Genomic DNA, 14955 nt, shown 5'->3' with positions numbered 1-14955 from the left:
GACTCACAATGCTGCTTGAACCAGGGATATCAAGCTATGTGAAATACAGAGCAAAGGTCCTTAAACAGACCAAGGAATAATATAAGAACTATAACTCACTACATCTTTCTGTAGAAGCCAATTAAAATGCAGCTATGAATGTAGCCGTTGATAAGGTGCTTTCCTAGCAAGTACAAATCCCTGGGTTCTATCCACAGAAACACACACACCAGGGGTGGTACACATGCCTATAATCCCAGCACTTGGAAGGTGAAGGCAGGAGGAAAAGCAGTTCAAGATCCTTGGCTATATATAGCAAGTTTGATTCCAGGCAAAGCTACATGAGATTCTGTCTTAAAAAAAAAAAAAAAAAAAAAACAGAACATGCATGTGTCAGGACCTCTGACTGACGAGGTTATTTTTAGGTTGGTTCTGGAGTTTGCTATTCAAATGAAATTAAATGCTTGTTGCCTTGTTATTGAAATGCTCGTGGTGGGTCAACGTTCCAGGAAGATGTGTTGGACCAGCAGGTACATACTGGTCAGCTGGCAGAAGCATTTACTTGTGTGATAAGCAGGAAGCAAACTGGAGGAAGGGATGAGGTGGGAGAAGCAGATGTTTGAGACAATACAGGAACAAGGATTAGGGCACAACCATGACTTTGGACTACACTGAGACTCAGAAAAGAAGGGGTGGATGGAAAGGAAGCAGACCCCTGACATATCTGCAGGAGCGAGGCTGGGAGATCCCTGAAGAACAACGAGGCTGAGCACTGTGGTAGTGAGCATTGCTTGGAATGCTCCTCATGGTCTAGACATGCTTCGGCATGTCACCACAGATGACAATGAGACACTAAACTTCAAATTTAAAAAAACCGTGTGTTTAAGGAAGGAAATTTAAGACTCCAGTCCTCGGGGTTCCTCTGGCCAGGGGCACAGGTTGCATGAATTCAGTGACATGAGATGAACTTCATGACCCACAATATTTGCGCCTGTCTCTCATGTCCTCTGCCCGTGCCACCCCTCTTTACTTACGTGAAAATGAACCTTGCTTCAGACCAGCTTTATTCAGAAAGTCTCTCTGATCATCCAAATTCCCAGCTCCCATAATAGTTACTGTGTCATTCGCTCAGCACCTATGGTTTATCGCTTTTGTTTTACGCACAAGGAAGAAGAGAAAAGTGAACAGGACTAATTTTTTTAATCAAACACAACCTACCATACCCAGCCAATACAGTGTGAGAGGTTGGGGACTGGGGGAGGGGAGAAACACAGGTATGCCCACCCACGTATCAGTTGTGTTCTTGCAGACACTTTATAACCTTAGGTGACTTCCTCAGTGACTCTCCAGCTCATTTTTGAGACAGGGTCTCTCACTAAACTGATGAGGTACCTTGACAACGAGCTTCAAGTGACTATCCATCTCTTCTCCCCAGCACCCAGCTTTTACTGGAGAGGTAGGGATCCAAACAGGTCCTCATGATTGCATGACCAGCGCCATCTCCCTCCTGTAAGGTGCCTTTTAGAGGAAACCCACATACCGTCTCCCAGTTCTGTATCACACTGGAGACCTAGTACCACACAAATAACAGGGCATTTCACCTATCTTGGCCCCAGAAAAGGGCATTAAAATGTCAATATGTTCTAAAAAGTGCCACACTGAATGATGTTCATGGGAGCCCTTTGTAACACTATTCCAATTTAGCTTAGCATTCACTCATTGTTGATTCTTTCTGAGTCTGTCCCTGAATATCCATTGGGAAACTTCCAGAGACTCGAGTCTCTAATACAAAATGACATATTCAGGGCTGGAAAGATGCCTCAGCCATTAAGAGCATGTACTGCTTTTACAGAGAACCTAAGTTTGGCTCCCAGCACTGCCATCAGATGACTGACCCTCAGTTGACAGGGACTCCAGCTGCAGGGAACTCTGACACCCTCTTCTGGTCTCCATGAGCACCCGAACTCATTTGCTCATACCCACACAGAGGCATATACATACACACATAATTTTTTAAAATAATTTAAAAGTCACTTAAAATGACATGTTTTCATGTAACCTATGCAGATTCTTCTGTATATTTTAAACTCTCTCTTGCTTATGCATAATACTTAATTCAATGTAAATGCTATGTAAATGATTCTTATACTGTATTATGGAATGATGACAAGAAAGGAAATCTAAACGGTATAGATGAGCTTATTTTCCCTGCATATTTGCAGGCTATACTTAGTTTAGTCCATATATTCCCACCCATAGACATGGAGGGTGAACTACATATTATACAAATCTGTATTGTGTCCCTATAGCATGTTTCACACCACAAGTTCAGGAAGTATTTACTCTTCTTGACGATGTTGTGGATGGTAAGGGTGCTGGTGCTGATAAGGATGAGTCCATGGTCACCTACAGTCCAACAACCCTGATTTTCAAGTTTGAAGGCAACCCATATGGAATGTGCCCTACCCTCCCCCTCCTTCCTGACATGTGGGTTAAGGGTGGAAAGAGCCCTCCAGCCTGGCACAGGCCCCTTTAAAAATGTACTCAGGCTCCTCCTCTGCCAACCAGGTTGCTAAAAATACGACTACAGCAAAAGCTGAAATATTTGCAGAGAAAACTGAATTTCCTGCTACCCCCACTCCCTCCACTCAAATGGGTAAAACCTGACCTCAGAAGCCCCAGATCAGCTCTGCCAAAGGCACAAGCCTCCAGCTTTCCCACCTCTTCTTATTATGGAGTCTGTCTGTGGGCTTGAGCGGGGATGTTATGTTCAGAGAGGGCCCACTCCCAGGAGGGGAAGCCACAAGTATTGGCAAATAGATATTCACGTGACACCTCAGCTCTCTCTCACATACACACACAGCCTCTCTCTCTCTCTCTATCTCTATCTATCTATCTCTCGGACCAATCCTCTCCAAACCTGTCGGTCCCTAGAAGGATATGTGTTAGGCCACAGGGGTTTTATAGGAATTTGTTTTATTCTCTCGCTGATCTAACCATCTCTTCTATCTGCCTTACCATCTAGTCTTTGCCTCCACAACCCTTGCTGGCTCCAGCCCAGGGCAGTTACATGTCTTGGCTCTCTCCCTAACCCAGCCTTTTCTAGAAGTCTTCTTCTTTCCAGGTCTGCAACCCTTTCTTTCAACAGCTACAAACAGGAGCTGGCTAACGGGCAGAAGAATTGGAACTGGAAGAGCCAAGAAGTATAAGCCAAGTTAGCTCATAAGTAGTTTTCTAAAACTTGACCTCTGACACCCAGGCAGGCCCTCGAGTTAAGCAGGCTATGGTGGGAAGCATGCCAGACATCACTTTGCCAAAGATCAGATTCATGAAGTCACACTCAGGGGTCCCAGACTGCACCTGTCCCTTCTCCAAGCTCAGCTAGAAAGTCATAGGCTCAGAGTCCCATCAGCTCACCTTGCTGACAAAGTCCAGACGCCTAGTTCAGAAGAAGAGCTTTCCACCAGCCTTAGGGTGTGCTCTGAGACAGTGAGAGAGTCCAACAGGAAGAAGCATCAGATGTCACAGTGTGACAGCCTGCTCAGGGTGTTTCTGAAGATATATGAGCAGCCAGTGTATGTGCTTTGAGTCTCTGTACGTGTCACTTGCCTCTGTGTATTTGTATTGTGTAGTGTGTCTGTCTTCTCATTCTGGGCTCTGCCTTCCTCTCTGTCTATGTTTTCCTCACCTTGAAGCCCGCCCATCCCCCAGGCCAAGCACTGAGGCCAGTTCTGTGTGGGCACTTCAAGTGGGCTGATACTGAAATGGTTGCTTTGTGGATGGAACTGACGGTTGCCGTATCTGGTATCCCATGGGTCTGCCAGTGTTCAGACACTCTCACCCCACACAAAGGTGTCTTACAGGAGGAAGGGAGGGAGGTGCTGTGTGGGAGTTGAAAGAAGGGGGTAAAGATACTCCTCCTTCCAGTTCTGACCAGCAGGAAGAAGGGCCCAGAGGCAGCACAGCCTGCAGAGCTGTGTTGCCTAGCAACTCGGAGACTTTACTGCAGACTCACCAAATCCCGAATTCCTCAGCTCTAATTTGGGAAAAGCAGAGTCCAGACCTGAGATCCTTTCTGGCCCCCAGTTTCTTCCCTTCTCTCTGCCCTCAGGATTCTGGTGTAAAAACAGAGGGGAAGTTGGCACAACCATTGGCTCCAGATGTGTTTGTCATTTAGACAAGGACCTTCGTTCCTAGGACATCCTGCCATTTGGTGGAGGTGGGGGACTAAAGATGTGCCAGAGACAGATTGGGGAACAGATTTGCTGTTCCAGGGGTGGGTGGGTCCCAAACATGCTGGGAGAGACACCCCTACATGCCAACCCTGGAATCCCAGCCAGCCTCCAGCTCAGCTTGGAGCCCCCGATGGGTAAACATGCCCCGACCTGAATGAACACCTTCATATCCCTCCCACTCATTCACCCTCTAGCAAGGAAAGCCATGACCCAAACACCCAGGGGCATGCTGGCATTCAACAGTCTCATCATGGCTGACCTGTGACGGTGGATCCATTGCAGTTCTGCTGTTTGAGGTCCCCCGTCTTGCTCAGAGCTGTGGAGCATGTCTTCCTGTCTACTCTAAGCAGTGTCTCTGCTTCCCTTGTTCCTCCTTGGAGACCTTAGCTGAGCAGGAATTGCGTTTTCTCAGAGGTGTCCCAAGCACCTGGATAATGTGTGACACAGTCTGCAGTACCACCCTGACAGGCTGGAAGGTTAAGAGGCCACACAAAGAGCAAGCTGCCTGCCCTGGATGTTCCTTCCATACCTCTGCTTCCCAGCTTCTTCTTAACCCACTCCTTCCCCAGCATGGGCCCAAGGGGCCAATACTAGTGATAACCACCACATTGCTTGAGTTGACAGCATCCTTTTTCTTCCAAGCATGAGGGCAGCTAACTTTTGTCTTTTTTGAATTTTTAATTTATTTGTATTTCATATTGGTATTTTACCTGTATGTATGTCTGTGTCAGTGTTGGATCCTCTAGAACGGAGTTACAGACAGTTGTGAACTGTCATGTGGGTGCTGGAAATTGAACCTGGGTCCTCTAAAAGAGCAGCTAGTGCTCTCACCACTGAGCTAGCTCTCCAGTCCCCTGTGTCTTATTTTTGAGGTTGTGATCAAAAGGATAAGAAGTCTAGTATGAGGAGTAGAATGGACGGGTGTGCTGAATCTGTACCAGCATACAAATGCATTCAAAGTGGCTGCTGGGCATAAGTGATTTTTTATTTGGTGCAGATGGGTATAAGGATAGATGGATGGGTAGACAGATCACAGACCATGGATAGATACGAAGCTGATGTGGTCATTGATGACAGCAGCCACTTAGAACTTGCCAAACTACTGAGGATAAATGGCTATTGAATGTCCAGCCATAGAAAGGACATATATACACCAAGCCTTCCACAGCTCAGGAAACATGATGGAAGAAGAGGTGGAAAGAATGTAGGAACCAGAAGAAGGGAGGTGAGGAATGGAATTCTGACTTCCAGGCATGACTTGACTGCTGTGCTCTTGAGTTCACAGCAGCCGGAGGAGACCTGAATAGGCTTGGGCCTATCAACCCCCTGTCATGGAAAGGGGAGAGGCTTATGAGACCCCACCCCTCCCTGAAGATTTATATGCAGTTAATGATTGGTGAGGTAGGGAGAAACACTTTTCAGTAGTGTAGTCATGAGCATAATGCCTTCACTCCTGTAAAACAAACAAACAAACAAACGCTTACCCAGGCTTCTGTAAACAACACCAATAAAATTCAATGGGTTTCTTCTCCCCAGGACAGACATGGTAATAAAAGGGATACTTGAAGGAAGGATGAGGATTATCAGCAGGGAGAGGGGGTGAGAGCAGGTAATCAGATGAACATGATTTAAAGTACATGTATTAGAAAGTCACAGTGAAACCAACTATCATGTAGACTCAATATGTGCTAATACAACGTTTTAGATTTAAAAAAAAATTTTTTTTAAGAAGATAAATACTTAATGCCAACATTGGCAGCAGCCGAAACGCAGGCGGTTTTGTTTATGTGCTAGTGAACGCGAGGTCTACAATTTACCTGTGCCTCACAGGGTGTGTGTACAAGGCCTGAGTCGTTGTTTTTGCCTATTGTGTCTGCAGTGTCTGTATGTGGGAAGACAGGAACACTTCACTTAGTCTGGGAGTATATATGGATGCATGAGGCTCGAAGCGTCTGTGTCGCTATGTGCCCTTCCTGCAGGCTGTTTACCAACAGCTTTCTCTGTAGTTAAAGTAATGAGGGCTCCTCTTTGCAGTTTAGGGAGCTTTTCTTTGCAGAGAGGAGAGATAGAGAGGGAGCAATGTTTGGGATTCTGGATTCTGAAAGTATAGGGAGGTGGGTGGGGTACGTGGGTTTCTATCTATGGACCGCAGGGCGTGATGCGCCCAGATGTGTGTTTGTGCCCTGGATTTGGGGGCCTTGTGCCTACCCCGACGTACAGCTGCCCGGGGATTGAATTTGGGAAATGGGGTGTGTAGGAGGAATGGATGGAAGTGTGTAGGCGGAGGGGTTGGGGCACCAATGAGAGCAAGGCGAAGAGAGCGGAGAGAGGGAGTGGTCCTTGCTCCAGCTCTCCCCGCCCACCCTCCTGAAAGTGTCTCCTGATTGGCTTCGAGACCGCAGGGCTCAGGTTACATTTGCAAGAGTTGCGGAGCGCGGGAGACCGGACCCAGGAAGAGAGAAGCTGGTTCTGCACTGGTTCCCTCTGGCCCGGGGCTGCCCGACAGACCCTGAGCTACCTACCACCCAGCATCGTACAGACCCACCCCCACTCTGCGCCAGACTCCACCCCAGCCAAGGACCCCCAACCCCAACATGGACTGTTGCACGGTAAGTCCATACCTGAACTCAGCTTGGTCTGGGTCCAGGGGTGCCCGAGAACCCCTGGAGGATGAGTGAGGGATGGAAGTGGATGGAGAAGACCTAGGAGTCATGTGAGGAGAAAGGGTGCTGAGATACTGTCTTAGGTGGTGGAAGGAGCCTGCCTAATCTGAGCCAAGCCCTAGAGAAAATCTCCCCAGCTCGCGGGGGCGTCAGAGCACCCATGGGCCAGGCAGTCTAGGTTGGATCGGGAGCTGAGCGGAGCTTTCCCGCAGGGAAGCTGCAGGATAGACAAGAGGTGGAACTTGCCCCCATGGAGACACAGGAAACTGTTGCTGGTGGGCAAGTTCCTCGGTGTTTCTTGGCCCCCACACGGTTTCCTATCTCATTGCTGCCCATGTCGATCGTGGCAAGATCTTCACGACCCTCAGACGATCCTCTAAGCCCCTTCTATGGCGACGGTGGGCATAGAAGACGGAGAAGGTCTTGGTGGTGAGGGGCAGCAAAGAGCCTAGTCAGTGTGGTTCTGGGGAGGAGCTGGCCCGGCCCCCAACGCCTTCTTCTTTAGAGGGTCCTGGATGAGTGACCGTGAGAGGGCCCTGCTGGCGAGGGGAGGAAGTGTCTGTGACAGCGCTCTCACGGAAACTGGATGCCGCAAGGGACGCCGAAGCAGATCGTGTTACGGGCACTTGTGTGAAGGTGGCCAGTACAGGTCCCGGGTCCTGGCTGGCTAAAGGAGTGGCCAGACCTGTATAAACCTTGTTTGCTTATTCTTAGCCCCTATCTGCGGAAAAAGACGACTCCAAACTCCTGGTATGCTCTTTCTGTCAGCCTGGCTAAAGACACCAGAGGGTACTTAATGACAGCAGGGACCCCACCTCTCGCCCACAGTATGCAAAATAAATACAAAATAAATACGTTTGTTTGGAAGGGAAGGGTAGCCCATTTCTTTACGAGGTGAGACTTCCTGCTGTCTAGGTGCCAAGAAGCAGTGGAAACTCAGGGGCAAGCTATGGTTGAATTTTTAACTCGTGTTAGAATCAGTAATAGCTGCCAGTGTGCCTGTTCAGCTCAGGTAGGTGGGCCTTCTACAGCTGTACAGACGGAGGTTTAGAGATGTGATTTGTGTGTTTGTTTGTTCTTCCCAAGAAGGCACTGTTGACAAGTATGGAGCCCTATCTTCCCAAAAGGCTGCCCTCCTATCTCTCTTTGAAGCATACTGATTTTCATTACTATAAATGCTAACAGCAGTAAATGTATAGACCAGAAAAAGTATGAAAAAGAAGCATGCCAATCACATATGGTCCTGCCCCTTGAAGAAAACTGACAAGGGCTTCCTCCAGAAAAGCTGTTTGTTATTCTCCAGGGAGCAGTTTGTTTGCTTATTTACTTACTTATTTTTGGTGCTGGGTATTGAACTCTGGACCTTGTGCTTGCTAAATATGTACTCTGCTTCTGAGATAAACACCCAACCCAAGAAGCACTTTTGGGCTGTGAAAAGAGAAATGCAGGTCGTCTTCAGTCTCGATTGAGGAAGAGGTCCTCATCCCCAGCAGCATTTCATTAAGTAAAATAAATAAATAGATGGCAGATTATGAGATATGAGTCAATGGCGGGGGATGGGGTACAGCTGAGCAAGAAGGAAAAGGATGAGAAGGCAAGAAGGATGTGGAAAGGAATCAGGAGACGTAGTGGGAAGACATGAGTGAGTGAATTCTCTAGGAAGCCTGTCTGTCCTGGTTAGTGCTTATGAATCCCCAGGAAGCCACTGGTTCATGGCAGGTAGATAGCTACATAACAGACAACTAATTCGGATAGATAATAGCTGAGGGTGTGGTTGACATGAGTGAAATCAGTGTCCCCCTAAGAAGGGCTACCAGAGGTAGTGAATGCCCAGGACCCTGATGCAAACTCTTCTGTTTCCATGGCCCAAGTCCACTGGGCCAAAGGGCCAGACAATGTTCAGCATCAGTCTCATTCTGTGGTGTTGGAGCAGAAGAAAAGAGGGGAAAGGGGCAAGAAGGGTGGAGGCCTGGGGAAGGGCAGGGCTGCTCATAGGCACCTTCCTGCCCTATGCTGTAGAGAGAAGAGTGTGCCTCTTTTCTTTTACTCTGAGGCTCTCCTCCATGGCCAACCCACCTGATGTTCGGGAAGAATTTAGTCTTGCCTTGCTTGTTTCTTTCCCCCTTGGTAAGCAAGCTTACACAGAAATGAGGGAAAAGAAAACAGATCTCTGTTCTTTTTTAAGGGAATGTTTTTAAGGAGCTATTATTCGATGTTCCAGTGGCTGATTGACATAACAAACATACATTACTTTCCTGCCTTCACTTAACAGGAAGAGGAAAAGAGATCTGTTTCGATACCCCACTCCTTTCTTTTTTGTAGTCTAGTTGACTGCATACCAGCTAACAGCATAGATGTTTTACCCCCCGTACCTGCCCTGAGGTAGGGGGTAAAAGTACAAATTCTGAAGCAGATCGTATCACTATTTTTTTACTGCACAACCTGGGGGAGTTATAAAATGTCTCTGAGGTTGTTGCTTGACTCTAAAATGGGGATTGCATCGGATAAAATGTCCAAAGTGCTTAGCCCAGCGCCTGACATATAACAGGCAGCCGACAGTTCTAAAGCTATTTGAATCTGGGGAGCTGAAGGGTACTGTTCACCTGAGCTAAGTTCTGCTTGGCACTGGAAAAAAATGAGAGCCTCAGGGGCAAAGTACTGTGCCCATCCATGGCTCCTGCTTTATTGGCAAGTGCATTCTCCCACCCCCAGATGTCCCTAGTTCATTCAGAGCCCCCTCTGCACAGACTGTCATCAGTCGAGGCTTTAGGGGGCAGCTGCCCAGGCACCAAAACCAAGGAGCTCCTCCCGGATTCTTATTCCTTTTGCCTCCAGTTCAGCCTATGGGCAGCATGAGCAGCCTGCCCTAAGGAATCAGCCAGAGGGACAGAGAACATGCTAGCCTGTTGGGGGTGGCTTTGCCTGTTTTTCCAGGTTTTGATTCTGGAGCATCTGTGGTGAGTGGTGATGAGGTCACATCTGAGGGTGACTGGAAAAAAAATTCTCCTTCAGCACTCAACCCCCCAACCTCCACATAGCCTCTTATCAGCTGCCAAGACCAAGGAAAGGGGATCTGGATAGATTTTGGTTTTTTTTGTTTTTTGTTTTTTTTTTATGCCAGCTGCCTCCTTTCAAAAAGCCTACTTCCTGAGAATAAACCAAGAAAGACTTGCACTTGGAGAATCAGAAAACCCAAAGGGGTTGATTTGAATTTTATGTAAAGAATAAGATGTCGGAGAGAGCCCTACAGCTAAGAAAGACGAAAACACGGAGGTTTAGGCCCATCCGTCTAAGCTCATCCCAGCCTCTTGGCAACTCTTTGAAAATGTGTTTAAATCGATTGAGGAGCATCTTGAGCACAAATTGAGGAACTCTGAGGCCCAGGAAATGAGGACAGCTGGGGAAACATGCTGAGGGGGAGTCGTTTGTAAACTCGGCCTTGGGCTTCTGGAGTAGAAAGTTTTGCTTACAGGCTGGGCGTGGTAGTCCACACCTGTAGTCCCAACACACCGCTGACAGAGGCAGGAGAACTATGGGAAGTTCATGACTAGCCTGGACTATACAGCAAGTTCAGTGTCACCCAGAGCTACATGATGAGACCTTGTCTCAAATTTTCAACTATGCCCCTAGGGCAAACCTATCAGAGACAGATGACTCTAAATCCTCACTCACACTCTGCTCATTTCTGACAATAGAGAGCTGATGGCCAAGATGAGGCAGAAGCCAAGCTAACTCACTATGTGAGATCTTGGCCTGACATGGGGGGGGGGGGGGGCAGTGAAAGCAGTGAGCATTCTTGGCGGAGAAATAAGGACAAAATCCGAGAACCCATAGGAGGCAGATCAAGAGAAAATGTCCTTCTGACTTCATAGCAACATCCCTTCCCCAGCGCTTACTGATGCTCCAGTGTTAAGCCTCTCAAATTGATACCATCAACTTCCGAATCCTTTCTTTATTCTTGTTTTGTTTGTAGTGGTGTGTGTGTGTGTGTGTGTGTGTGTGTGTGTGTGTGTGTTTGAAAGAGGATATCATGTGGCCCAGGGTGGCCTCAAACTCCTGATCTCCCTTCCTCTGGCTCCATAACTCCATCAGACTGAAAATACAGAAATCTGCCACCACGTGTGGCCCTAATCCTTTTTACTGTGACCTAGAGCAGGGTGCCAGGAACAGAAGCCGGATATGAAAATATGTCTGTAACACTCTGTAGGCAATAAGATCATGCATCCAAGGCTTGCCTGGAGTACACGTAGCCTTCTGTCTAGGGGTGTAGCTCAATGGCAGACCATTTATCTATCATGCACAAGGCCCTAGATTTGATCCCAGCACTCTGAGAAACAGCACCTGTAAGAGTAAATGAAAGAAAGGGAAGGGAAGAAATACTGGGGGGAAAAAAGATGGCTTTGATTATATCTTACACATTCCTTGATGAGACTATGTTCTGAGAAATGCGTCATTAGCCAACTTCATAATGGTTCACATATTACAAAGGTATGTTTACAAAACTAAGATGTCTACAGCATCAATAATTGATACAATCATAGAAGACTGTCTCCACATACATAATGTATTATTCACCGACCCATTGCACGGCACATGACATATTATGGCGAACTATGTAAGACTGTGATTGTTGTCATAGGACCGCTTTTGGCTTACAGAATCGATCATTTTATGTCACCTTATTGTTCTACAAGGCAGTTATAGCCTACCTGCTGTTTGCTGATCAACTAGATTATGCCAGAAACTTTTACAATACCATGCAATTTACTCTTCTCCAGAACCAGTAGAGGTAAATATTATCATCCTAATTTTTTTTCAAATGGAAGAGCTAAGACTGGAAAAACTCAGATAACTTCCCAAGACCACACAGTTACAGCAAAGAGTACAGCTAACCAGGCCGGCTGGCTGCATTTCCTTTCTTAGGCATTAAATTGAATCTAGAACTTGATATACAAGGTTCAACTCTACCAGCTACCAATAATTGTCTGGGAGCCCAGGTAGGTTTTTTTGTTTGTTTGTTTTGTTTTGTTTTTGACATTCTTTTTTATTTTTTATACTTATTTATTTTATGTGTATGAACACTCTGTTTTCATGCACACCAGAAGAGGAAATCAGATTCCTTTAGCAGATGGTTGTGAGCCACCATGTGGTTGCTGGGAATTGGACTCAGGACCTCTGGAAGAGCAGTCAGCGCTCTTAACCTCTGAGCCATCTCTCCAGCCCCCTGTTTTTGACATTCTTAATCATCAGTTTTATCCTGGTAAACTCGAGTAAGAATGAAAGCGTGTCACAGCCTTGTTGCTGAGGAAGAACTAAAACACTTGGGCAACACAGCTCTTGTACCTCGGACAGTGTAAGGGCTTAAATGGCAGCCGTTGGCCTAATCCCCTTCTCCTGAGTACACTGAGGGAAAGACCTCCTGCCTTCTGTTTCTTTTCCAGTTATTGTTGTTTTACCTCTTTTGGGTGTTTGAGTCCAACCTGGAAGACAGTAGGAAATAGCAAGCCCAAAGGGAACACTGTCTGGGCCTCTGGCTGACTCCGGGAGTGGTAGTCCATCTTCTCCGGAATTCCAGCCTTGAGCTCTGGGACAGTTCTACTGGGGGGGGGGGGAACGGCTCTGTTGAGATATTTGTATCCACTCTCTGGGGAATCCTGTACACAGAAGGGCCCTGCTCCGGTGGTGGCATCTTCTGGGAGCCAAGGGCGGCCTCTTTCAGGAGCACCTGCTGCCTTTCCTCTGCTCTTTCAGACTCAGCTTTCTCTCAAACTCAACTGGACAGCTCCCTGAAACTAAAGGCTAATTTCAATGGGGCTAGCTGACTTTTTTTTCCATCCTCCCATGCACTTCTGCCTGTGTCTGCCTGGCTCAGGACTTTCTTGATGGCTGCTGCCTAGGAGGTGCGCCCACCCCCCCCCCACCCCCAAGGCTTCCCTCTCTACTCCTCCCACCGCCCTCGAGGTCCTCCCAATCCTACAGGGCACTGTCCCACCCGATCCCGTCGGAGTCTGGACTTTATCACCCACTCCCTCACCCCACTCCCCCCCCAAAAAACAAAACAAAACCAAAAAACAACCCTGCCCGATTCTCAGGAGAGCGCCTGCTCCAAGCCTGACGACGACATTCTCGACATCCCCCTGGATGATCCGGGAGCCAACGCCGCTGCAGCCAAAATCCAGGCGAGTTTCCGGGGCCACATGGCGAGGAAGAAGATAAAGAGCGGAGAGTGCGGCCGGAAGGGTCCGGGCCCGGGGGGACCGGGCGGAGCTGGGGGCGCCCGGGGAGGCGCAGGCGGCGGCCCCAGCGGAGACTAAAGCCAGGTGAGGCTGGCTGGCGCGCATTGCTGAGGCTCTCGTTTTCCAGGCATGCTTGGGAAAAGCTGGGGAAGTCTAAGGTTGGGCTGGGAGTGGAGGAGGTGGAGAGAGTCAAGGGTGGGGACTTAGGACCCCGAAACAAATGGACGGGAGAAGGCCAACGATGCTGACAAGCCAAGAGCTCACCTCTTTCTCCCTCTCTCTCTTCTGCCCCCACCTTGGACGGAAGAACTGAACGTGTTAGAAGGTAACCAATACTCCAAAGCGGCAGAGTGTGTAGGGGAGGATGCTGGGTGGGAGAAAAGACCCCGAGTCCTTCTCTCTGCTAGCCCTCAGCCCCTCCCTGCCAAGGAACATGACTTTGCAGGCCCTCTGGTATGTCCAGGCGCCCGAGGCTGAGGCAGGGACACACTTGGACCAACACATGCACTCAGTCAGTCACCCTCGTTCGACTGCCCAAACTCGGCCAAGGGCCATAAGCACAGGGAGGCTCACGTACCTGCCCTCGAGCTCATTTCAGCTCAGTGAGCCGGGGATGGGGTCTGGGTGGCACTCCCCGAAAGGGAGGGGGGAGAGATGGGGCCGGCAGGGGGCAGATTCTATGACTTTCTCTCTCCTCAGTTCCAGAGGAGAGATGGATGCCGCGTCCCCTTCGCAGTGACAAGACTTCCCTACTGTGTTTGTGACCCCTCCTTCCCACCGACTAGCCAGCTTCAGGAGTCCTCCCCGCTACCCCGCCGCGTCTCATAGACTCCCTCTCCCAGGCTGGCTTCGTCGCGGCGTAGCCAAGTCCGTGCTCTTTTTAGCTTTCCAGTCTAACGTTGCCCCCTTTTGCCTTTCCTCCGCACCCTCGTTCTAAACCTCATATTCGCAAAATTGTCCTTTTGCTTCACGCCCACCGGTCCCCGCGCCCAGCATGCAGCTCTGCCTCCGCAGCCTCGGTGCGCTTCGCTGCGCGTACTGCAGAGGGCGCCCAAGGCGTCGCGCAAGTACTCTCAAAAAGAAAGAAAGAAAAAAAAAGCAACCTCCAAGTCCTTTCGTTCTGTGGTCAACGAAAGGGGGCGCCCCGCGTCTTTGTGCCCTATCCACCCCAGCCTAGCCTCAACCCCCTAAATCTGGGGCTAGGAAAGAGGGGAAGAGGGTTTTTATGGTGATGATGCCCCTTGCTCTGATGGGAAGGGAAGTACTATCCCACACCTACCTGTCACCCCTTTTCCTTCCTAAGCGCACCCTGAGAGCAACCCCTCCCGCTCTCCATTGTTTATGCAAAAGCCTCGGAGCGCCTGGAGGCTCGGCCGGAGGGGTCTTCTGCGGCCCCGCCCCCCGATAGCCCTTCCCCCGTTGGGCTCCTGGGGTTGTGGCTGGAAGGTTTTTAATCTCTGCGTGTGCATGTTACCATACTGGGTTGGAATGTGAACAATAAAGAGGAATGTCCAAGTGTTCAGAGGGTGCAGGGGGGTGGGGAGGGGGCGAGAGGGAATGGGAAGTGAGGGGAGAGGGGTTTGCAGAAGGCCACTAATGGGCGGTAAAACAAATCTCATTTCATCAAAACAAAACTCACAGGCAGGGTGGGGGTGGGCGTGGGGTAAAAGGGTAGGAGCGGTAGAAAGACACTTTCTGAAACCTATACCTTTGATCCAGCCGAACTTGCGGCCTGCGGCACCAACGCTGGAGGAATGATTTCAAATTCATTCCTTCCCTTGCTGATAGTATTCTTTGGGACACAGAGAGGAATTCACCACGCGGGAGAAAGAAGGAGGTACC

The 14955-nt window shown here is 48.9% G+C and overlaps 1 protein-coding gene across 1 annotated transcript; it reads left to right on the top strand.

Annotated features, from left to right (window-relative positions):
- Positions 1–6554: 6554 nt before the first annotated feature.
- Positions 6555–14635, top strand: Nrgn (neurogranin). The gene is made up of 4 exons (XM_021638657.2): positions 6555–6823; positions 12970–13197; positions 13421–13438; positions 13813–14635. Exons 1-2 carry the CDS (start codon positions 6809–6811, stop codon positions 13189–13191), a joined length of 237 nt encoding a protein of 78 aa, XP_021494332.1. The 5' UTR covers positions 6555–6808; the 3' UTR covers positions 13192–13197; positions 13421–13438; positions 13813–14635.
- The last annotated feature ends 320 nt before the right edge of the window (positions 14636–14955 follow it).

The sequence above is a fragment of the Meriones unguiculatus genome, chromosome 1 (assembly GCF_030254825.1).
Source record: "Meriones unguiculatus strain TT.TT164.6M chromosome 1, Bangor_MerUng_6.1, whole genome shotgun sequence".
Classification (NCBI taxonomy): Eukaryota; Metazoa; Chordata; class Mammalia; order Rodentia; family Muridae; genus Meriones; species Meriones unguiculatus.
The sequence above is the reverse complement of the archived record's forward strand: the minus strand, read 5'-3'. Positions and strand labels throughout refer to the sequence as shown.